General features: G+C 36.1%; 1 protein-coding gene across 6 annotated transcripts in view; it reads right to left on the minus strand.

The window, feature by feature from the left end:
- Positions 1–23,901, minus strand: part of SS18 (SS18 subunit of BAF chromatin remodeling complex) — a 98,764-nt gene that overhangs the window by 45,300 nt on the left and 29,563 nt on the right. For all 6 annotated transcript variants that reach the window (XM_072604443.1, XM_072604442.1, XM_072604444.1 and 3 more), the window contains 2 exons: positions 7,707–7,860; positions 5,668–5,889 (listed from right to left, as the gene is read on the minus strand). In XM_072604443.1, the coding sequence (XP_072460544.1) occupies positions 5,668–5,889; positions 7,707–7,860 (376 nt within the window). The remainder of the gene's footprint in view (positions 1–5,667; positions 5,890–7,706; positions 7,861–23,901) is intronic.

Below are 23,901 nucleotides of genomic sequence, written 5' to 3' on the forward strand. Positions count from 1 at the left end.
AATAGCAGCCCTGCCCCCGCCAAAAGCCCTGAGGCTGGAAGCAGCATTTGAATCTCAGACCCCAAACACTGGCTGGGAGGATCAGGAGGTGAGGTGGGTGTGAGGAAAATATTCAGAGGTCAAGTCACTGGCTGGGAGAATGCCCAGAAAAGGGAAAAGAAATAAGACTATAGAAGGTTACTTTCTTGGTGAACAGGCATTTCCTCCCTTCCTTTCTGATGAGGAAGAACAATGCTTACCATCAGGCAAAGACACAGAAATCAAGGCTTCTGTGTCTCAGCCCACTCAATGGGCTCAGGCCATGGAAGAGCTCAAAAAGAATTTTGAAAATCAAGTTAGAGAGGTGGAGGAAAAGCTGAGAAGAGAAATGAGAGACATGAAGTCAAAGCATGAAGAGCAAATCAGCTCCCTGCTAAAGGAGACCCAAAAAAATGTTGAAGAAAATAACACCTTGAAAACTAGCCTAACTCAATTGGCAAAAGAGGTTCAAAAAGCCAATGAGGAGAAGAATGCTTTCAAAAGCAGAATTAGCCAAATGGAAAAGGAGATTCAAAAGCTCACTGAAGAAAATAGTTCTTTCAAAATTAGAATGGCACAGATGGAGGCTAAGGACTTTATGAGAAAGCAAGAAATCACAGAACAAAGCCAGAGGAATGGAAAAATGGAAGATAATGTGAAATATCTCATTGGAAAAACAACTGACCTGTAAAATAGATCCAGGAGAGACAATTTAAAAATTATGGGACTACCTGAAAGCCATGATCAAAAGAAGAGCCTAGACATCATCTTTCATGAAATTATCAAGGAAAACTGCCCTGAGATTCTAGAACCAGAGGGCAAAATAAATATTCAAGGAATCCACAGAACACCGCATGAAAGAGATCCAAAAAGAGAAACTCCTAGGAACATTGTGGCCAAATTCCAGAACTCCCAGGTGAAAGAGAAAATATTGCAAGCAGCTAGAAAGAAACAATTCAAGTATTGTGGAAATACAATCAGGATAACACAAGATCTAGCAGCTTCTACATTAAGGGATCGAAGGGCATGGAATAGGATATTCCAGAAGTCAAAGGAACTAGGACTAAAACCAAGAATCACCTACCCAGCAAAACTGAGTATAATACTTCAGGGGAAAAATTGGTCTTTCAATGAAATAGAGGATTTTCAAGCATTCTTGATGAAAAGACCAGAGCTGAAAAGAAAATTTGACTTCCAAACACAAGAATGAAGAGAACCATGAAAAGGTGAACAGCAAAGAGAAGTCATAAGGGACTTACTAAAGTTGAACTGTTTACATTCCTACATGGAAAGACAATATTTGTAACTCTTGAAACATTTCAGTATCTGGGTACTGGGTGGGATTACACACACACACATGCACACACGCACACACACATAGAGACAGAGTGCACAGAGTGAATTGAAGAGGATGGGATCATATCTTAAAAAAAAATGAAATCAAGCAGTGAGAGAGAAAGATATTGGGAAGAGAAAGGGAGAATTGAATGGGGCAAATTATCTCTCATAAAAGAGGCAAGCAAAAGACTCATTAGTGGAGGGATAAAGAGGGGAGGTGAGAGAAAAACATGAAGTCTACTCTCATCACATTCCACTAAAGGAAAGAATAAAATGCCTACTCATTTTGGTATGAAAACCTATCTTACAATACAGGAAAGTGGAGGATAAGGGGATAAGCAGAGTGGGGGGGGATGATAGAAGCGAGGGCATGGGGAGGAGAGTGCAATTTGAGGTCAACACTCATGGGGAGGGATAGGATCAAAAGGGAATAGAAGTAATGGGGGACAGGATAGGATGGAGGGAAATATAGTTAGTCCTATACAACACAACTATTATGGAAGTCATTTGCAAAACTACACAGATTTGGCCTATATTGAATTGCTTGCCTTCCAAAGGGAAGGGGTGGAGAGGGAGGGAGCTAAAGAAGTTGGAACTCAAAGTGTTAGGATCAACTGTAATGTTCTTACCACTAGGAAATAAGAAATACAGGTAAAGGGGTATAGAAAGCTATCTGGCTCTACAGGACAAAAGAGAAGACAGAGACAAGGGCAGAGAGGGATGATAGAAGAGAGAGCAGATTGGTCAGAGGGGCAATTAGAATGCTTGGCGTTTGGGGGGGGAGGGGAGAAAAGGGGAGAAAATTTGTAACCCAAAATTTTGTGAAAATGAATGTTAAAAGCTAAATAAAAAAAAAAAAATTACTATCAAAGACTCTAATTCTAACAAAAAGCAGTCAGTCACCTGGTTAGCAGCTATGCATATGGCAGCCAAGCTCCTCTATGAATCCTGGGACCAAAGATCACAGAATTATCTGAGAAACTCTATGAAACTACTTTTAAGTTCATAGTTGATTAATTTTGCAAGTAAGTGCTGGGAAATGAAATCAAAGTGCATGGAAAAACCTAAACGCTCAATGATCTAGTGCATTATGTATACAGTTTATTAATGCTTTAAATGCAGTTTCACATTTGAATTTGCGCATTTGATTTCACTGATATTTATTGTGGGCTGAAGGAGAATCTGACCCTTAGTACTGTTAAACAATCAAGTATTTTTAGCATAATCTATGCAATGTCTATATAATACATACTAGGTTTACAATAGAGCACTTACTAGTAGGTCATTTCAATGCTTTTTTCTGCATTCTTCTACAAAACCAGAGCTTCTTTATGAGAGTAAATCACTCAGGATTTCTTGCTTTATATTTGGACGTGAAATATCCTAAGATTAAGCTAGCCACCGCCAACAAAACTTGACTTAGATTGTTTTATACAATATTCTACAATGTCACTAATTGGACCTAAATAAACTTTTGATATTTACTGAAGGGAAACTTTGCATTTGTAGTAGCTTTTATGGTCCAGGTTTTATGCTTTCTACTTGATTAAAATGATTGTACAGCAATTTGTGTATAAATCATAATTTAAAACTATTTTTAAAAAATTTTATAAACTCTCTATAGTTCATTATTACTAATTTGTCATTACTTAATTGTATGCAGAAAGTCCTTTCCTTCAATTAATAAATCCTAGCCCTTGCAATAATACTAACTTAAATACACTAATCACTTATTTCCTTTCCTTGTTTCCACTGACATAATGATAAGCACAAGGGAACATGGAATTTCAGAAAAAGTGAGTTACAACATTCTGTTTTTGAACTATATAAAATAGAGACTCTATAAAGTCTCTAGTTCTGCTCTCAGTTCTACCATAATTACAGTATGAACACAGACAAAGCACATGATCTATCTGGGCCTTAGTTTCCTCATTTGTAAATTAGGTGTGAGGACAGATGATATCTAAAAATCTTTCCATGTCTAAATTCTATAAGACAATTAGGAAAAGTTTTAAAAAATGAGGAATTTTTGTCTGGTAGCAGTTTAGGATTCTTTGCATTTCTTTTAAGACAGGGTAATGTTTACAATGGATTCTACTGTCATTTGTTGCTTCTATACTGCAACTACAGTTTTTCTAACAGTTAAATTTTAATACGGCTAAAGCTTTACCTTATTTCAGTAAAAGAAATTCCTTTAGTTGATACCTTATTGTAGAAACGGACAACATAGAACTTTAATCTAGAATGAACCGTAAAAAACATCTTATCCACTTCTCTTATTTTAAAAATAAGAAACCTCATTGGACACAAAAGTTTAGTGACCTCCCCAAGGTTACTGCACTTCCAAGTAGTAAAGTCAAAATTTGAAGAGGTCCTCTAACACAAAAAACAGCACAGAAAATTATCATAGTATACAATTTGTTCTTTCTATCTTGCAGTATCCACTGACTCAAATTATCACTTTCATATAAAGCATTCTTGTGACTACAGAAAGTAAATATGTCCATTCTACAACTGAATTCTCTAGGTTATTTTTTAGCTATTTAGTTTATTTGAAATATCTAGAAAGTAGGTATAACAGAACACACAGCTAATAAATGGCTGCTGAATAGATAGATGGTAAGAGGACCAGTTGTCTTGTCACAGAATTCAAGGACATAAAGCACTGCACTGCTACATTTTAATCAAAATTTCCTCAATGACGTGCTATCTTCATTTCAAAAACCTTTTACCATCTTAACCAGACCTACATGTTGCCACTTTACTGCACAGAATATATTTTCTAATGAGGAATTTCTGAAGTTGAGAGCATAAGGTAATAAATAATTTAAATGCAATAGCTGAAGGAAAAAATACGTAAGTATGATATATAGCAGTGAAAAGAGCAGTCACTGTTCTCTAAGTATAAGAAACATGTGGCTATAATGCCTCAACTTCTTTTTTCAAAAAGTACTGAATATTTTCTACATGCACATTTCTACTACATGCATTATTTTTTGTTTATAAGATTTTGTGATGAGTCATATCAAACCATGCTACAACAACCACTTGTGTGCACACACCCTACCTTTTCTTAACTATAGATTTCTAAGAAGTGTGCCATCATTACTGCAGTTGTTGTCAGAATCATTATCAAGTTTCTTGTTCTCACTGCAGGTAAGCAAACTGTGTGTAGAAACATCTGAGCTGGCTCAACTCCCTTCTGATCTAGCACTGACTGGATCTTGCTGTTTCTTTGAACCTTTAAATGACCTAATAAGAAAAAGAAAACATTCCATCATGGGCACTAGATAAATTTAGAAAAAATGTGGAATAAGTGCCAGTTTTGTAAAGCTACATTTTGAGTGATTTTCCTTTCTTTTTAGCATTTTTAATAAAAAAAATATATCATTCTCACTAATAATTTAATGATGAGACTAAATCATTTGACTGTAATGTTAAATAAACTTACAAATTTCGTAAGTGTTGGTATATTTTTGTAACTCATTTTAAAAAAACAAAAATTTGAAAACATTAAATATGAAAAATAAATTGAACTGTACATTATGTTCTTATTTTCTATCCTTTTCCCTAATGAAGGTATCTTCAGAATGCGCGATACGCCAAATGTGGAAGGAGACAATTAGCAGGACAGAGCGCCACTTGCTGGTTTACAGATATTATTCCCATGAATAGTTAAAAAGAAATAAGGTAACTTCATTCCCAGAAGTTGATAGTTAATTTTAATCACATCACACTAGCACCTCTAAAAAGATCCAAGAATATAACAGCTCTGTTACATATTTGAAATAAAATGCAAATTATTTTTATTACTGTAACATAGAAAGACAGCACCAGAAAATATTCAGATGAATCAGAAGCTAATCAACAAGGATTTTTTTTAAAAAAATGATAAAAAGGCATTTTAAAATGGTTCCAATCACCAAAATAATGAAAAATAAAAAACTTTTAAGAAAATAATTATCTCAATTTCTTCTCTATGATCACCTGGAAAGTAACTATATTGTGCTGTCTAGTTTTCAAAAATAATTAATTAAAAATTAGAGGGTCCCAGATGAACTGTCAGCTAATATTATCTATAAGCAAAAAGCAAATATAAGAAAACAAGTACAATTTCAAAGGATAAAATAAAATACTACAAAAGTCAATCTCAAATTCAACTATTTTTGTTTATAATAGCACTGTTGCCACTTATTTCAATCATTTATTCATTTTTGTATCAGATGGAAAAATAAAATGAAATTTAAGTTCTAAAAGAATTAAGCAGCAGCTCTTTTTGACCTAAAGAAAATAACAACAAAGTATACTTACCTTGGTTTGGTTGCATGTTCATATTTGGTCTAGGGCCATAGTTTCCCATAGGCTGTCCTTGACTCATTGTCATCTGATTCTGTACAGGCATACTTTGTGAGGATGGCACCGAATGGTTGTAACCTCCCATGGAACCATGATTACTTGAAGGCATGTTCATAGAACTGTTTGTCATATTGAGCTGATTGGGTCCAGGTCCCTGCATAGGAATATGGTTTGGCCCTTTGAAGAAAAATAAATAGCTCCAGTAAATAGATGGTCCCTCCAAAAAGGTCTTTAGAGTTTTCATTATATACTACTGTGAAATACAGTTTTAAAACAGAAGCTCAAATTGGAAACTAGGAATGTGGACTTAATGTAAAGTTTATTCCTAAAAGACAATTTTCTACCTTTAACAAGGTAGAACTTAAAAGTCAAAAGCAGGTTAACAACTGCACCAGATTCACCATTTATCTAAGCTGACCATACACTAGATGTGTTTGAACATTACTTGTTTTTAATTTTTTCCCCTTTTTATGCCATCTGAGGACTATTTGGTGAATGTTGGCAACTTTTGGAAAGATTCTAACTTCCTTAACTATTCCAAATGGCCTAACAACAGATTTCATCAAATACCATGTCAACAGTAGCTTTGGCATATGGAAAGGAGGAAAAAGGATTATCATTCTCAAGGCCCATAAGCAAATGTCTAGTTTCAGGACACAGCAGAGCTTACTCCAAAATTCTAAACCAAAACCTAGACAAAAATGCCACAATACAAAGTACCCTAACTTGCAAAGTGGTACGTTTCAATTTTTTGGTTGATGATAAGCTTCAAGTAAGATGAAGAGACACAGTGAAAGATTCATTTGCACTGTTTCCCCTCTAAAAACAAGTATAGAAAATGGCACTATGTAGTGGAAAAAGCACTAGAACAAGAGTGAGGCAAAATGGATTTGTTGTGCCACCTGGAACTAGTCAACTATCCAAGCCTCAGTATCTTAATCAATCTGGAATCTGGACAAAAGAATCTGTCAGGACCATCTAGGCCTGGGTCAATGAGTGGGCAGGTAAGTTCAAGCTTACCTGCTCAAGCAGTATGCCTCTAAAGTGCTGCTTCTTAGCTTATCAGGCTGTCTTGACTCTAAATATCATTTTTAACTGAAATGTGACTTAGGTTGGTTAAAGAATATTGGGTAGAATATAATGTGATCCCTCCTGCTTTCACTTTCTCCTCTAGTACTGGGACCCACCGACCTAATTTGCCACAGAAGAGACTCAAAAACCAAAAAGTTGAAGATCGCTAACTTTAAAAATATACCTCAAAGCAATTTAGGAGTAAGTAAATAGCATCCAATGACTTGAGAGTTAAGAAAACTTCTAAAGGAGCCGCACTTACAACAAGGGAATAAAGACACTGGGGAGCTTTGGTTCATTATATAAAAACTTTTTCTCATCTTATTTTTCAATGTTTTTTGATGTTTTACTTTTCAAGTATTTTTTTAATGTCATTCTTTAATAAAAATCAGCACTGAGATTCATACCTTAAGATGCAAGCATGATGTCTCAATGAAAATTTAAACTCAAATATTGCTAATAGCATCAATAAAGTAAAGTTAGTGGCAAATTTAGACTATTTTACTTCTTTATTCTATGTTTCTTCTACCATGCTGCTATTTTTAATATAAATTTAAAGTAAGCCATTATAAAATGCATACTTTTATAAGATCTATTCATGAACAGATAAACCATGGGCCAATGTTTTTCCCCCCAAAAAAGGTTTTAAAGCCAGCTATATTGCATGGTTTCAGACAGACTAAATTTAGCCAGTTCTGTTCATCAGAGGAATGCTGTGTGTCAGCTACATCAAAGCCCAAGGGCAGGCTGATAAACACTGAATACAGGTCACGTAGCTCTGTAGCTAACAAACTCTAAGAGAGCTTGTACTCGGGGGCATTCAAAGCAGTTTTGTCATCAACAATCTAGTATCCCTGGAGCCCCCATGTCGTTTCAGTTGCTAAGCAACTCTGGTGTTAATGTCTTAGAAGAGAAAAACTTACCAGGCATCTGGCCGTTCATCTGGTTCTGCATGTGTGGTGCAGGAGGACCCCCACCTACCATTCCATCTGAAGACATGTTGTGAGAACGTGGAGGTGGGGGAGGGCCACTCTGATTCATCCCTCCTGGACCCATAGACATATTCTGTGTGGGTGGCTGAAAGAAGTTTAGGGAAACAAGAGAAGCAGTTAGTCTAATATATTATATGTACATATGTTGTAACAGTTGCCTATATCAAGTGAAGTATGAAGAAAAGGACAAATGAATTTCTTATTTCTAATAATTTAACACATCACAATATTGATTTCAGTGACACACACATTTAATATTTCCATCGACTTTACATAATGGATAAATTAACATGCACATAGCACAAGAGCATCTTATAACCAAAAAGACCACAATTAAGGTTCATTCTGCTTGTTAAAATTTAAATGATGAAAATGGCCAAAAATTTAAAAGTTCCCTAACAAAAGACTTTTCCTTATCTATGAAAAACCTCCAAACATCTGTTATTTCTAAGATGTACAACTGGGTAAAATAAAATGAACCTAAGGGTTGATCCTCCTTTCTGTCATTAATACCTATACATTATATCTACAGCCAATAATAGAATTATTTTGGAAAAGGAAGAATGGCAAAAAAAACCAAAAACTAAAATATGAAGAGCCTTAAAATGTTGATGATGCATTTTACTATTAACAAAGGATATATGTGTATGTAGTAAAGGAGAATTTTTTTTTTCTTTAAGCACCAAGGACCTAGCTTAACCCAACACTTTTTGCTGAATACCTCATGGACTAGAAACACATTACTGATAGCCTCCAAGGGTCCAGAGACAGCTGCCTCGAAAGGATGCCTTTGGCAAATTTCCTAATGAAATTGTGAGGAAAATAACTGACTAACCTTGAGAGTTCTAAAAGGGACATAAAGAAAAAGAACAAACTATAAGGTGATCTGCAACACCTGGCTTCAATTTTGGAGATATTTCAGAACAGAAATCTAATGAGTACTCTCTCTAATTCTCTCTTTAGACTGGCAGAAACATGTAAGGAATCATCATCCCTCTACAATCACTTCCAGTCCTTAGTAACCTCTAGAATCATCACTGCTTTTGTGTATATACAAGAATGCCTTTGCAGAAAGAGTAGACATTGCCCTGATTCCATCCCTATAAAATTCACAACATTGAATCCTTACTGCCTATGCCTTGCTATGATTCTTGCTTCCTAACATGCTCTCAAAATCTTAATACTATCAAGCTTTCCATTAAGCTTCAAACTCCTTACCCAAAAATATGTATTTCTTAATAACTAACATCTGGTTTCATCTTTCAAAAAAACTGAAACCTCTAAGTACTAGCACATTCCCTACTCTCAATCATTTATTTATTTCCTTCTGTCCTATCACCATGAACTCTTAAATTCCAGAATACTAACCCTTGAGTACTGACCCTAACCTCTGCCACCTTTTCCCACCTTCCCCTTAAAGTCTTGATCCAACAGCTGCTTTCTTTCCTCCTTTTTGTTTCCAAATGTCTAATTTGCTTTCTGTTTCTGCTGTTTTTTTTGTGAGTATTCTCCCATCAGAGCTATTTGGGCTACCTACTTTTCTCAAGACTTTGATTCCTTCCTAAGAGAATCTCAATTACTATCAAAGTTTTATTTGCTAACACTATGATGGGCTCCCCAAATCTCTCCATCTAATTCACTTTTTCCCAATTAATGTTCCACCATCAGCTTGGTATACGTCATACGTTACACCTTACCATCCTGCTACACCACAAAAACATAAAATCCAATATCAGAATTCCTCACTATTGTCTTACTCATCAACTTACTGGAAGTGATACTTTTCTTTCTACCCATCAAGCATGGCTCTTTGGGCTATTTTGAATTCACTGCTATCTGTTGCCCCTCATGTGTTATCTTAGAGATGGCTCAAAATCTACATTTTTATGCCTGAGCTCTACAAGTCACAGAAGGCCTTTAAGTAGATTAGGATGGTTTATGAAGAAAAAGTAAAGACAATGGAATGAAATCAGAAACACATGGCAGAGGTGACAGAGCACTGGATTTGGAAGTTAGAGGACTTTGGTTTGAACCCCAGTTCTGCTACTTACTACCTGTGTGACCTTCGGCAAGTCATTTCCCCTCTCTGGACCTCAGTTTCCTCATCTGTAAAATGATGGGGTTGGACTCAATGACCTCTAAGGTCCTTTCCAGATCTAAATCTATGATCCTATGAGAATAAGACAGGAAGATGGAAAAGGAGTGAGATTCTAAAATTGAAGCTATAAGGGATTTCTCTGTTCCTGAGAAAAATGGAAAAAGTTTAACTTTCATACTCTTGTGCTGATTACAAAACTGTTATTTTAAAACTTCCCTAACATACACCATATTCATTAGGTTCTCAATTATTACCAACCTAAACTGCTAACAATGTGTGGGGAGATTACAGTAAATCTTACATAAACCAAATACTGTTATTAACAGTAAAATTGAGGACTGAATAAAGATATGGTTGCTTTCATATCATAACAACAAAGCCAAAAGGAATGAAAAACAGTAAAAAAAAAAAACAAAAAACTTTTTGCATATTTTACTGTATTTACTTAAAATATTTTAGATGAAAATACACACAAATTTCAAGAGGCAAATTGTCTAATATGTATACTTAAATATGTTGTTTATAAATTTACTAATGTAATAATGATGATTATGGACTATAAAAATAATTCTGCCATATTAGCTAATCTAGAAGAGCCTAATTTAAGTAATTAGGCATAAAACTAAAGCTGAACCTTCTAAAGTACCTAATAATATTTTTTTATAAGTCACCTTTTTGCAAAGCATTATTTTCAAAGTAATATAATCCTGAATTTCTATGATTCATTTGTATTATTATCAATAATATAAATCTCCACAAGGAGGCACCAAAATAACACATTAAAGAATTTTAGTATTACAAATACCAATATTCTTCAAAATTTGAAATAAAATTCCTGTAACTTCTTCCATAAAATATAATTCATGATAATAATCATTATTTTTCACTGATTTACACTAAAAATTATAGGCTCATTTTCATAGAATAAGAGGATTCTTACACTGTGGGTTCACTACAGGAACCCAGAGTATCACAAATCAACAAACCTTTATTGCACATCTGTTATCTACAAGGTACTGAACTAAAAACATCACTTGTGTCACTTCTAGAAATACTACCCATTTTAGGTATTATACTTAAGGATGAGAACAAAAGCATCAGCAGGATTTTTAAAATTCTCTACATGCCGGTTTAACAATGCATCTCAAATTTGTTCTTTCCTTCATAACCATAACTATTCCTTTATAGCTATAACAGTGAAATTCTGGAGGTTACTTTGTCACATAATGGTGTAATTATACAATGAAACATCACAAAGATCACAAAATCTGGAGCAAAAGGCTAGAGATTCAAATTCTTTATTTATTTACTAGCTGTGTTACCTTGGGAAAATCTTTTCATATCACCATAGGTCTTGGTGATCTCCATCCAAGTCTAAATCCTATGAGCCTATATATCAAAAGTATCTGTTTCTAAGGTCTTCTTACCTCAACCCTTTACTGCCCAGGTCTAAGGTAAGAGTAGAAAAACTTGTGGTTTCTTATTTTTAATTCCCCTAGCTTCTGCAACAAAAGTGTCTCAAAGAATGTTCACATACCAACACTACACTGGGGAAAAGGGCAGGGCTGAGAAAACAACTGACCTTCAAAACTCTTTCTCCAGTGAGTTTTAAGTATGATCATTTAATCCTCCTCCAAATATTTTACATGAATTTTGTTCACAGTTTAACAGTAGCTAGTGTGAAAGGGAATGGAACTTATAGTAAAGAAGACACTTAGCTGTGTGACCTAGGGCAAATCACTTAATCTCTTGATCATCAATTTCTTCATGAATAAAAAGGGAATAATAATAATGCCTAGACCACTTAGGTTTGTGAAGATAAAGTGAGCTAACCTAAGTACAGCACCTTACAAAATAAAGTGCTATAAGACAGCTACCCAGCTATTATAAACTATAGAAAAAACTGGTAAAATCCCATTATGAAAGTAAACAACATGCTTTCAGAGCTCGTAACGAGAAACCTAAATTTTTCAACAGAAAAACTACTGAAATGAAATAAAATACCCTGAGAGAAATAAAAATAAAGAGAAAGTTAGTAATTCTCTTGAGTTTTGAAAGCAATGCTTAGATTTCTAAAATACACAATACATTGATTTTCATTTAAACTGAATCACAGACATAAAAATTACTCTATGTATATTTTACCTGAAATGAATTTACAGGTATACTTTATATTTATAGATATATTTTACCTGAGGTCTTATAGGCCTAAAATTATGATTATCACCATTTTTAAAAGTGTATAGAGGCACCTCCTGGTGAGCAACTAACAGTAGTAGGCACAATATCGACACTAAGTAAGGGTGTGGAGCCTGAGGCCCAGTTTTAGATTTAATTCTTTGCTTTTCTTTCATTCAGTCACAGAGGTAACAACAATAGCGCAACTCTGAAGTCCCAAGACTAATTTGGCCTCAGTTGGGATAATACAACTAGATTAACCCATTCTGAGGGACCTTCTGAGGATTTAAGAATAAAATGCAATTCAATAACAGTGAACAGTAGGCAATCATATAATTAGTATCTTGCAACGCAATGATAACACTATTCCATCAGTAGGGTATGACAACAGTTTTGACATTTGTGTTTGTCCTTCATTGTTGAAGAAGACCATGCCATCAGAGAAATGATGACATGACTTGCACTTGACTTTGTTTTGAGTGGAGGAGGGCTGTGCAGGTCACCAGCCTCACTTCTCCTCCAGAGCTATCTGGATCCAGTGACCAGATATTCACCAGAATGACTGGAGAAGACCTAGGATGCACTGGGAGACCTTGGGCCCTTTTAGGCCAAGGTCTTTGCAGGAACTCACTTAGAGTGAGGTAATGCCCACTAATTGAATAAGCTTGTTTAAGAAGTAGCCAGGGCATGGCCCCTTTAATGAGGCCAAGAAAAAGAAAGACATCAGGCTGGGAGGGAAACAGCAAGAGTTACCATTGATAATCACTAAAGTTAGGAGGGTTCAGAGGGGCCCTTAGGCAGGGGCCCATTGACGTCCCAGCTTCAGAGCACAGTAGGTTTAAGGTTTTGGGAAAGTAAAGTACAGTACAGCAAAGTACAAAGTAAAGGAAACTAGTCAGTAAAACTCAAGTCAACTGGGCATCTTTTGGCCAACCAAATTTACCTTCCTTTGGTGAGGAGAAGGAAGGAGAGGGGGAGGCAGACAGGAGAGGAGGGGCTGAGTTACCCAGCTAGCTAGGTCCCCATTCAATCAGTTGTGTCTACTCACAGCATTGTGTTTGTCCTTCCTTGCCATTAGTTTAACATTTAAACTAACCCTCAATACATAGGTCTTTATCTCTTCTTTGTTCTTGTCTCTCAGATACATGCTATTCCCCTTTTTGTGGCTGGACCAAAATTCACCTCTTTCATGAACTCTTCCCAAATCTCCACAGTCCAAAATGGTCTTTGCTTTCTCAAAAAAAAAAAAATCATGAAATCATGCTGAGTTCACTACTAAGGCAAGGCAATCCTTTTACACTTCCCCAATTGAGTCACTAGCCCACTCTCCACAATGGCTTTTCCAAACTTTTTATCGCTCCTCAAATTTCCCATGGTTTCCCTTCTCTGCTAAGAAACTTGCCTCATGTTTTCAGGCATATAAATAAGAAGTCCCTCTTATCCCCTCTTCCTCTTACACTGTTCACCACAAACCCTCCCTCATCTCTTCCTTCATCCTTGTCTCATCAAAAGGTGGTTATGTTCTCCCAGTCAACACACAACCTTGTACATGAACAAGTGAATCTATTCCATCCTGCCTAGCAGACCACCCTCCTTTTACTTCCACTCTCATTTTTAATCTCTCCATGTCTACTGCAAGTTCCCTAGCATATACAAACATTCCCAAGTCTCTCCCATCCTTAAAAAAAACTCAACTGAAGCATTCATACTCATTAGCTATTCCTCCACCACTTCTGTGGCTAAATTCTTAGAGAAGCAAATACACTTCCCTTCTTCTCACTCAGCACAGTACAGCTTCCAATTTCATCACTCAACTGAAACAAATTTTTCCAGAATTACAATCTCTTAATTACCAATACTAATAAATAGCCTTTTGTCAATCCCTCATTCTTCTTCACCTCTCTGCATCATTTGACAATCACTCTTTCCGCCATAATACTCTCTTCAGTCTACGTTTTCTCATGAGGTTGCTCTCTCCAGATTCTCCTCCCCTTGTCCCTTGATGGATTCCCATCAATCCCTATAGATTCAAATGTCGTCTCAGATGATTCCCAGGTCTTGCCTTTCTCGTGACCTCCAGTCTTACATCTCCAATTGCCTACTGGACTTCTTGTACTAGGTGTATTCTAGACTTTGTAAACTAAACATGTCCAAAACTGAACTCATCATTCTCCAAAAGCCCCTCCCTCTATTTTTGAAAGAAATGATCAGGGAAGCAGATACTGACTGATAGTTGAGAAAACTGCAAAGAGTTTATACTAGCAATAACAGCATAGTGAAGACATTCTACAATACGTGCTAAATTTCTTATAGAAAATGACCTGCCCTTTTTTCTTTAATTTACCATGAAGGGCATCCCCCTATCCCCATCATCAAAAATATATCCATCTAAGTAATTAGGACTGTATTATTCCATATTTTTCTTCACTTTTATCTTACTGCCATTTTCCTAAAAATTTAATTTTGAAATTTGTTACTCTGGATACATCTAAGATCTTCTGAACATCTAAACTTGGAGGTAACTGGTCAAGTAAGGGGAAAATGTTCTTTAAGTCTTAAAGCACTAAATGTCTGTCATTACTACTACTCATATGTCTTGGTCTCTTCTATATTTCATTTACATAGTAACAAAAATAACTAAATTAAGTTGCTTTTCACTTGTAAGTAGTCCTAAGATGAATAAGATTTTTAAAATTTATTTTTAGTTTTTGACATTCATTTCCACAAGATTTTGAGTTCCAAATTTGTTTTTAAAGCTTTTGAGTTCCAACTTCTCTCCCTTCCTCCCTCCCCAACTATCCCTACTGAGAAGCTACCCAAATACTGAGAAAAGTTTCAAGAATTACAAATATTATCTTTCCATGTAGGAATATAAACAGTTCAACTTTAGTAAGTCCCTTATGATTTCTCTTTCCTGTTTACCTTCTCATGCTTCTCTTGAGTGTTGTGTTTGAAAGTCAAATTTTCTTTTCAGCTCTGGTCTTTTCATCAAGAATGCTTGTAAGTACTCTATTTCATTGAATGACCATTTTTTCCCCTGAAGTATTATTCTCAGTTTTGCTGGGTAGGTGATTCTTGGTTTTAATCCTAGTTCCTTTGACTTCTAGAATATCATATTCCAAGCCCTTCAATCCCTTAATGTACAAGCTACTATATCTTGTATTATCTTGACTGTATTTCCACAATACTTGAATTGTCTCTTTCTGGCTGCTTGCAATATTTTCTCCTTGACCTGGGAACTCAGGAATTTGGCTACCATACTCCTAGGAATTTTTCTTTTGGGATCTCTTTCAGGAGGTGATCAGTAAATTATTTCCATTTTACCCTCTGGTTCTAGAATACCAGGGCAGTTTTCCTTGATAATTTCATGAAAGATGATGTCTAAGTGCTGTTTTTGATCGTGGCTTTCAGGTAGTCCCATAATTTTTTAAATTGTCTCCCCTGGATCCATTTGCCAGATCAGTTGTAGAGATATTTCACATTGTCCTTTAATTTTGCTTTATAATGTCTTGATTTTTTCCTAAAGTCATTAGCTTCCATCTGCTCCATTCCCATCTTTAAGGAACTATTTTCTTCAGTGACCTTTTGGATCTCCTTTTCCATCTGGCCAAATACGCTTTTTAAGGGATTTTGGAACTTTTTTGGAACTCTTTTGCCATTTGGATTACTCTATTTTTTAAAGTGTTATTTTTTTTAGCATCTTTTTGAGTTTCCTTTAGCAAGCAGTTGACTCATTTTTCATGACTTTCTTGCATCACTCTCATTTCTCTTCCCAATTTTTGCTCTATTTCTCTTACTTGATTTTCAAAGTCTTTTTTGAGCTCTTCCAAAGCCTGAGACCAATTCATATTTTCCTTGGATACTTTGGATGGAGGAGCTTTGACTTTGTTTTCTTCTGTTTGCATGCTGTGGTTTTCCTTATCATCAAAGTAAGATTCTAGTCTGAGTCTTTTTCCAGTTTTTGCTCATTTCCTCAGCCATTTACTTGATTTTTGAGCTCTTCGTCAAAGGTAGTTCTTTGCTTCCAGTACGGGTAGGGAAGTGTATTGTCAGTCAGTCGATCTCCCCACAATCTGAGGGACTAGAGCTCCAGAAACAGTGGCTACAGTTTCCCCTGCTGGTGCTGTGGCTGTCTCAGATTCCTCCACTCCCTCCCCTCTGCTGCCCTGGGACTGGGGCTGGACCACTGCACTTTCTTGCACTGGTCCCACAGGTTTTTCCCACTGACTTTCCAATTTATCTTCAGCATTTTGGGGTCATGAAGTCTGGAAACCACCACAGGTGTGAGAGATTCAGTCTCCCCAAGACCTACTCAGGTCCCCTCTGTGCACTCACAGCCCACACTGGACTGCACTCTGCTCCCAGCATGGAGTGCTAGACACTTCCTGGTGGCCTTCCAGGCTGTCTTGGGCTAGAGATTTGCTTCACTCCATCATTCTGTGCGTTCTGTAGCTTCAGAATTTGTTTAGAGCCATTTTTTACAGCTATTTTACAGCTAACCCTAACCCCCTTTCACCTGTATGATTTAGAACAATAACCTCTTAGAAAATCTTTTTAACTTATTGGGATCAAAGGATAACAAAAGAAATCAGTGCAACTGAAAGTCTAATTAAACAAGAAATTTACTACCATAATAATAATACTAGTTAAAAACATGAAAATTCAGTGCTCAAATCAAGTAACACATTGGAAACTCTACTGAGCATTATAGGTAACAAAGTGAATGAAGCACTGGGCTTTGGAGTCAGGAGGACAAGTTCAAATCTGACTCCAGACACTTACTAGCTATGTGACCCTGGGCAACTCACTTAACTTGTCTGCCTCAAAAACAGTTTCCTAGTCTGTAAAATGTTGATAATTATAGCATCTATCTCCCAAGACTGTTAAGAAGATCAAACGGGATAATCATTGTAACACGCTTAGCACAAGGCCTGGCATACAGTAAGCATAATACAAATGTTTGCTAATTATTGTCTTCCACCAATACAAAAAACTAGAGTGCTAAATGGCTTAGATTGTATATAGAGAGCAATAGAGAACCTGTGAAGTTCCATTTCTGACATATAATGGCTGCATAATCCTGGGCAAATCACTTAACTTCTGGTGCCCAGGCCAACTCAAGTTCTAAGTCGCCAATAAGGTGCTGACTTGGACTGGAATTTCCTATACTAATGAAATCACATGTCTTTTCTCTATTAAAAAAACTTAAAATATACTTTAAATATAAAAAAAAATTTCCCTAATCCTGGGGGAATGTTTAGACAGCTTCTGTAATATAAAAAATAAACATTCTTCCCCATGTTTACTAACATAATTAAAAGAATTCCCTCCACACAATACGTAAACCATCAATCTTCAATCACCTCTCAAACTCTCTTATCTCTGTCCCTCTGTATGTGTGTGTGTGTGTTACACACACAGAGACAAAGAAAGACACAGATAGATATGGAGATACACACACTCACACACATATATCTTACGTCTCTCCACATCCCTAAGGGGTGATTCTGAAATATTAAACTTCCTGTTCATTAAGACACCTTAACACACCCTCTACTAGTGATGTCACAGACTCAAGGGATGAATATATGTTATCATTTATACTGAAGACTGTCCATGGAGATATAAAAATTATCAGAAGTGTGGCATCACAGAAAATTGCACTTCAGGGGCCCAAAAATAACGTAAAATGTAAAAACATGAAAATCCTTATATTTCATACAAGGCTTATGTTCTAGAATAAAACTGAAAATGTCATTAGAGTAATCTTTTAACCCTGAACTTGAACCAAAAACATATAAAATAGATATGAGTTTAAAAATGATACAAATTTTAAACTATACCATTTAATACAATAAGAGGTCAAGTTTTCGCAATTTTCACATTTGTTTTCTCATGTTTAAATAATAGTTCATTCATTCAACAAACATTTAATACCTATTATTTATGCAGCCATGTCTAAAACATCCTGAACTGTTTGAACTTAAGGGCAAGGTAGAAATAGGCCTGCTCAATGATAAATAAAAGACTGCCTGGAATTGCTTGGTGCCATAGGTTTAAAATGACACAAAGTCCTACTTTTGATACTTTATTATGTCATGAAAGTCATTCAGTACTGATGGAGTCACATTGATTAGTGATAAGGACATGATCCTGGAGAGATGGGCTGAACACTTCCATACTGTTCTCAAAAGACTATCATCAATCAATGCTGAGGCCACTGACTGTTTACCTCAGGTTGAAGTCAATCCCTCCTTAGCTCAACTTCCAACTGAAGGCTTTTCATGTGGCAAAGCACCTGGTGCTGATACTATTCCAGCTGTGATTTACAAGGCAGGGGGACCATCACTCATACAACGGTTTCAGAAAGGGTCGAGGAACAGTCGATAATGTGTTTGCTGCCCAACAATTTCAGGAGAAATGCCAGGAGCAGAACAGAGGTCTGTACACTATTTGTGGATCTGACTAAGGCCTCTGATACTGTTAGTCATGAGGGCTTCTGGAAAATTATGTCAAAATTTGGTTACCCAGAGAAGTTCATCAATATTATACGTCAATTTCATGATGGCATGTTTGCCTGGGTTCTGGATAATGGACAATGCCCTCATGCTTTCCTAGTCACCAATGGAGTGAAACACAGCTGTGTGGTTGCTCCCATGCTTTTTAGCATGATGTTTTCAGCCATGTTGTCAAATGCTTTCAATGAGGATGAACATGGCATCAAGGTCAACTACCATACTGATGATAAATTCTTCAATCTGAAAAGGCTACAAGCCAAGATCAAAGTGGAGGGAGTGTTGGTGCATGATTATCTGTTTGCAGATGACTGTGCACTCAGGGCAACCTCTGAAGCTGAAATACAACAAAGTATGAATCAATTCTCTGTTGCCTGTACTAATTTTGGCCTAATAATTAGCACCAAGAAAACACAGGTGCTCCATCAGCCACCACCCCAACCATATGTGAAATGATCGGTTACAACAAATGGAGAAGTTTTGAATGCTGTGGATAAGTTTACTTACCTTGATACTGTACTTTCCAGGGATGTACACATTGACAATGAGGTTGATGCACATATTGCCAGAGCTAGCTCAGTGTTTGAGAGACTCCAAAGAAAAGTTTGGGAGAGAAGAGGTATTAGACTGACTACCAAACTGAAGGCCTACAGAGCTGTTGTAATGACCTCATTGTGGTATGCCTGTGAAACATGGACAGTCTACTAGTACCACACCAGGAAACCGAATCACTTCCATTTGAACTGCCTTAGGAAGATTCTGAGGATCACTTGGCGGGATAAGGTACCAGACACCGAAGTCCTTGCTCGAGCTGAACTGCCAAGCATTGAAACTATGCTTCAGAGAGCACAACTCTGATGGGCTGGCCACGTTGTTCAAATGCAAAATGTACACTTGCCAAAAAGACTATTTTATGGAGAACTCACATGGGGCAGATGATCACATGGCAGTCAGAAAAAGCAATATAAGGGCACTGTCAAGGTCTCTCTCAAGAATTTTGGATTTGACTGTGCAACCTGGGAGACGCTGGCACAGGACTGCTCAGCATGGCGTGCCTATATCAGAAAGGGTGCTGTGTTCTATGAGCAAAGCAGAATTGAGACAACACAAAGTAATTGTGGGATGAGCAAATTTGGGGTATCCACCCCAAATATTCACATGGACTCTCTCTCCCCAACCTGTGGTAGAGCATTCCAAGCTCGTATTGGTCTTATCAGTCACAGTCAGACACACTGAAATTTCACTTTATCATACTGATGTCATTTTAGTCCTCTTGGAGAATGAAGAACAATCAATCAACCAACCAACCATGTCATGATAGTCTGTTTCTCAAAGGCTATAAGCTCTAGAAGGGCATACACTAAAAACATACAACATAATTAGTCTTAAGAACATTAGGTATGTGCTTTCTAAAGAGTAAAATATACCGGCACACTATCAGTAGACTGACCACTTGGTGATGATCTCTTTGTCATGACAACCATGGAAACAAAACAAACAAAAAAAATGCTCCTTGCTCCTGGGGGGTGGAACAGAGGTCCTCAGTAGTTGCTAATCATGAATGACCCCATCTTTAAACTAATCTCTACTGGTGTAAACAAGCACTCATGTTCATTTCTCTACATTTGGATATAACTTCCACCCCAGAATTTCTTTAAGGTTAAGCAAAAAAAAGAAATTGCCCTGTTCATGTCCCCAAGGTCAACAAATTTTAGAAATCCATTTTCTTTTTTTGAAAGAAAAGAAATGCACTGTCTGTCTTCCAAGTACAAATATGAAAAACTTGTAATCTAGACTAACTCTGCTTGCCTTTTTTTATAACTCTTCATTTTCTTCTACAGACACTCATAAGAAATGACATGTAGTGAGAGCCCACTTGGCTTAACAGAGGAAACCAAGGATCAGCATTTTTGTCATGGCTTATAATAACTTATGAATAAAGCTTCCATCTCATTTATACCCTAAACTTCAGGCTATGGGTCTTTTTTTCCATAACAAGCCAATGTGGGCCATCTCTCTTTTATCCCAAGTGGCAGAATGGCAGAAAAGGAGGGAGAGGGTCCTAAAAGTAAGTTTTCAAGTCATCTTTATACTCTGACTTGGCTGTTAGTAATTCAAATGTGAGATCCTTGCCCAATGTTCAATGAGTGGGCATCCTATTAGAGAAAGTACAGCATGAGCAGAAACAAAATTATCGCTTCCTGTAGATGATAAGATATTTTAAGCAGACAGTCCTAGAAAACCAACTAAAATTTAATTGAAATAACAAAAGATAAAATAAACCCACATAATCAGTGTTTCTTAATATTACCAACAAAACCCAGAAAGAGAAATTCCATTCCAAACAATTTTAGAATATATAAAATTTGAGTCTACCCACCAGGGTGCACACAGAAATTACATACATACAACTATAAAATGCTCTTTACAGAAATCAAGAAATACAAAAATAGTTAGGAAGGTATCAATTGCTCATCTTTGGGATATGACAATAGAATGTGAAATGGCAGTACCAATTTATTTATTTACTCAGTGTCATGTGAATAAAACTATTTAAAATTCCTTTTACAATTAGCAAAAATGACAAAATTCATCCGAAAAAACAAAAGGTCAAGAATCTCAGGGAAATAATGGCATAAAAAAGTGGGAAGGATGAGGATCTAACAGTATCAGATTTTGAACAACACTACAAAACCAATCATCAAAACTATTTGGTACTAGCTAAAAACTAGAAAAGTCAATCAGTAAAACAGAATAGGTATGCAACATACAATAAACCCCAAAGACCTCAAATACTAAGATAAATCTAGGCAACTAGGTGGTGTATTGAATAGAGTACCAGTTCTGGAGTCAGGAACACCTAAGTTCAAATGTGGCTTAAAACATTAAGTGTGTGACCCTGGGCAAGTCACCTAACACTGTTGGTCTCAGCTTCCTCATCTGTAAAATGAGCTGGAGAAAAATATGGCAAACCATTTCAGTATCTTTGCCAAGAAAACTCCAAAACGAAGAGTCTAAACGTAACTGAAATGATTTCACACTACCAACAACAAAAAAATGCAGTAAATACTCACTATTTGAGGAAAATTGCTGAAAAAATTGACAAAAAGACTGGCAGAAATTAGGGTAAGATTAACATCTCACACTATATACAAATGGGTATGCAATTTGCAAACAAAAAGTCACATCACAGACAAATTGGAGAAGCAAAGGAAGGTAATATTTTTTTTTGCAAATAAAAGAGAACTGACCAAAGAGAAGACTAATTAACAAGAAATAGAAGAGGTAAAGACAATCCTGATTATATAAAATTTAAAAGGTTTCCCACAAACAAAATCAATGCAGTTAAAATTAGAAGGAAAAAAACTGGAGGGAAAAAAATCTTTACAATAAGTTTTTGTGATAAAGGGCTCATTTTAAGATACTGTAAATAACGAACTGATTCAAATTTATAAGAAAGAGATCCATTCACCTAAAGTTAAGTGGTCAGACAGTATGAACTCCCAGTTTTCCAAAAAGAAGGTAATCTAAGAAATAACCAACCATATCAAAAAATGTTCCAAATCACTGATATTTAGGGAAATGCAAATTAAAATAACTTTGAAGATCTACCTCAAACCCAACAGATTGGCAAGAAGATCAAAAAGGAAAATCACAATTATTAAAGAGGCTGTGGGAAAACAGAAACACTAACATGGAGCTCTGAACTGGTACAACTCTTCTAGAAAGCAACTGAACTATACTCAAAAACTCATATACCCTTGAGCTCAGTGATGTCACTACTAGATCTATGACCCAAAAAAATATCAGGGAGGAATAGGAGCCATATGTACAAAAATATTTATAGAAGCTCTTTTTGTTATGAAAAAGAACTGGAAAGTAAGGACGTATTCATTAATTAGGGAGTGGCTGAACAAGTTGTGATATATAAATATAATAGAATATGACTATGCCAAAACAAAAGGGACAATTTCAAAGAAAGAGATCTGGAAAAATTTGCATGAATTGAGGCAGACTGAAGTAAGCAAAAAGACAGAACAATATACAGAACAACATACAGAAAAAAAAAACTTTGAAAGACTTAAGAACTGTGTTCAATATAAAGACTAGTTACATTTCCAGAGGACCAATAATGAAGCAGGCTCCTACCTCTTGAAAGAAAGGTGAATGACACAAGATGCAGAATAAACTCTTCACATGCAGGCAATGTGGTAATTTGTTTTGCTGGACTGTGCATTTTTGTTTAGCAGAGCTTCATTTTTTTATCTTTTTTTCAGTTAGGGAGTGGGAGGGAAGGAAAGGGAAGCATAAGGATACAGTATCAAATAGAAAGAAAAGATGATCATCGAAGTGAATTTTCTCAATGTACAGAAGACAACAGGAAGGCTAGAAAGAATCATAGGCAGGACAGCTTTGAAAGTTACATGCTGACCCACTTGCTACTGGATAAGAAACAGAAGGGTAGACCAATGGAATAGGTTAGGTTCTCCAGACACAGTAGTCAATGAATATAGCAATCTACTGTTTGATAAACCCAAGGACTCGAGCTTCTGGGATAAGAACTCACTGTTCGACAAAAATTGCTGGGAAAACTGCATAACAGTGTGGTAGATACTAGGCATAAATCAATGCCTGACACCGTATGCAAGAATAAAGTCCAAATGGGTCCAAATGGGTACCTGATCTAGGTATGAAGATTGCTACTATGAACAAATTAGTGGAGCAATGAATAGTGTATTTATCAGATTTATGGAGAACGGAAGAATTTTTGACTAAACAAGAGACAGAAAACATTACAAAGTACAAAATGGATAATTTTGATTACATTAAACTGAAAAGTTTTTGTACAACCAAACCCAATGCAACCAAGATTAGGAGGGAAGCAGAAAACTGGGAAAGAATTATTGCAACTAGTGTCTGTGATAAAGGCCTCATTTGTAAAATATATAGAGAACTGAGTCAAATGTCAAGAATACAAGTCATTTCCCAATTGGTAAATGGATATGAAAAGACAATTTTCAGACAAAGAAATCAAAGATATTTATATATAGTCATATGAAAAAGTGCTCTAAATCACTACTGAATAGAGAAATGTAGATTAAAATAACTCTGGGGTACCACCTCACAACTATCAGATTGGCTAATATGACAGAAAAGGAAAATGATAAAAGTCTGAGAGGACGCAAATGCACAATGACATAGTTGTGAACTGATCCAACCATTCTGAAGAGCAATTTAGAACTATGCCCAATTTGGAACTATGCTATTAAACTGTGCATATCATTTGATCCAGCAATACCACTACTAGGTCTGTACCCCAAAGATATCAACAAAA

The sequence above is a fragment of the Notamacropus eugenii genome, chromosome 4 (genome assembly GCF_028372415.1).
Source record: "Notamacropus eugenii isolate mMacEug1 chromosome 4, mMacEug1.pri_v2, whole genome shotgun sequence".
Classification (NCBI taxonomy): domain Eukaryota; kingdom Metazoa; phylum Chordata; class Mammalia; order Diprotodontia; family Macropodidae; genus Notamacropus; species Notamacropus eugenii.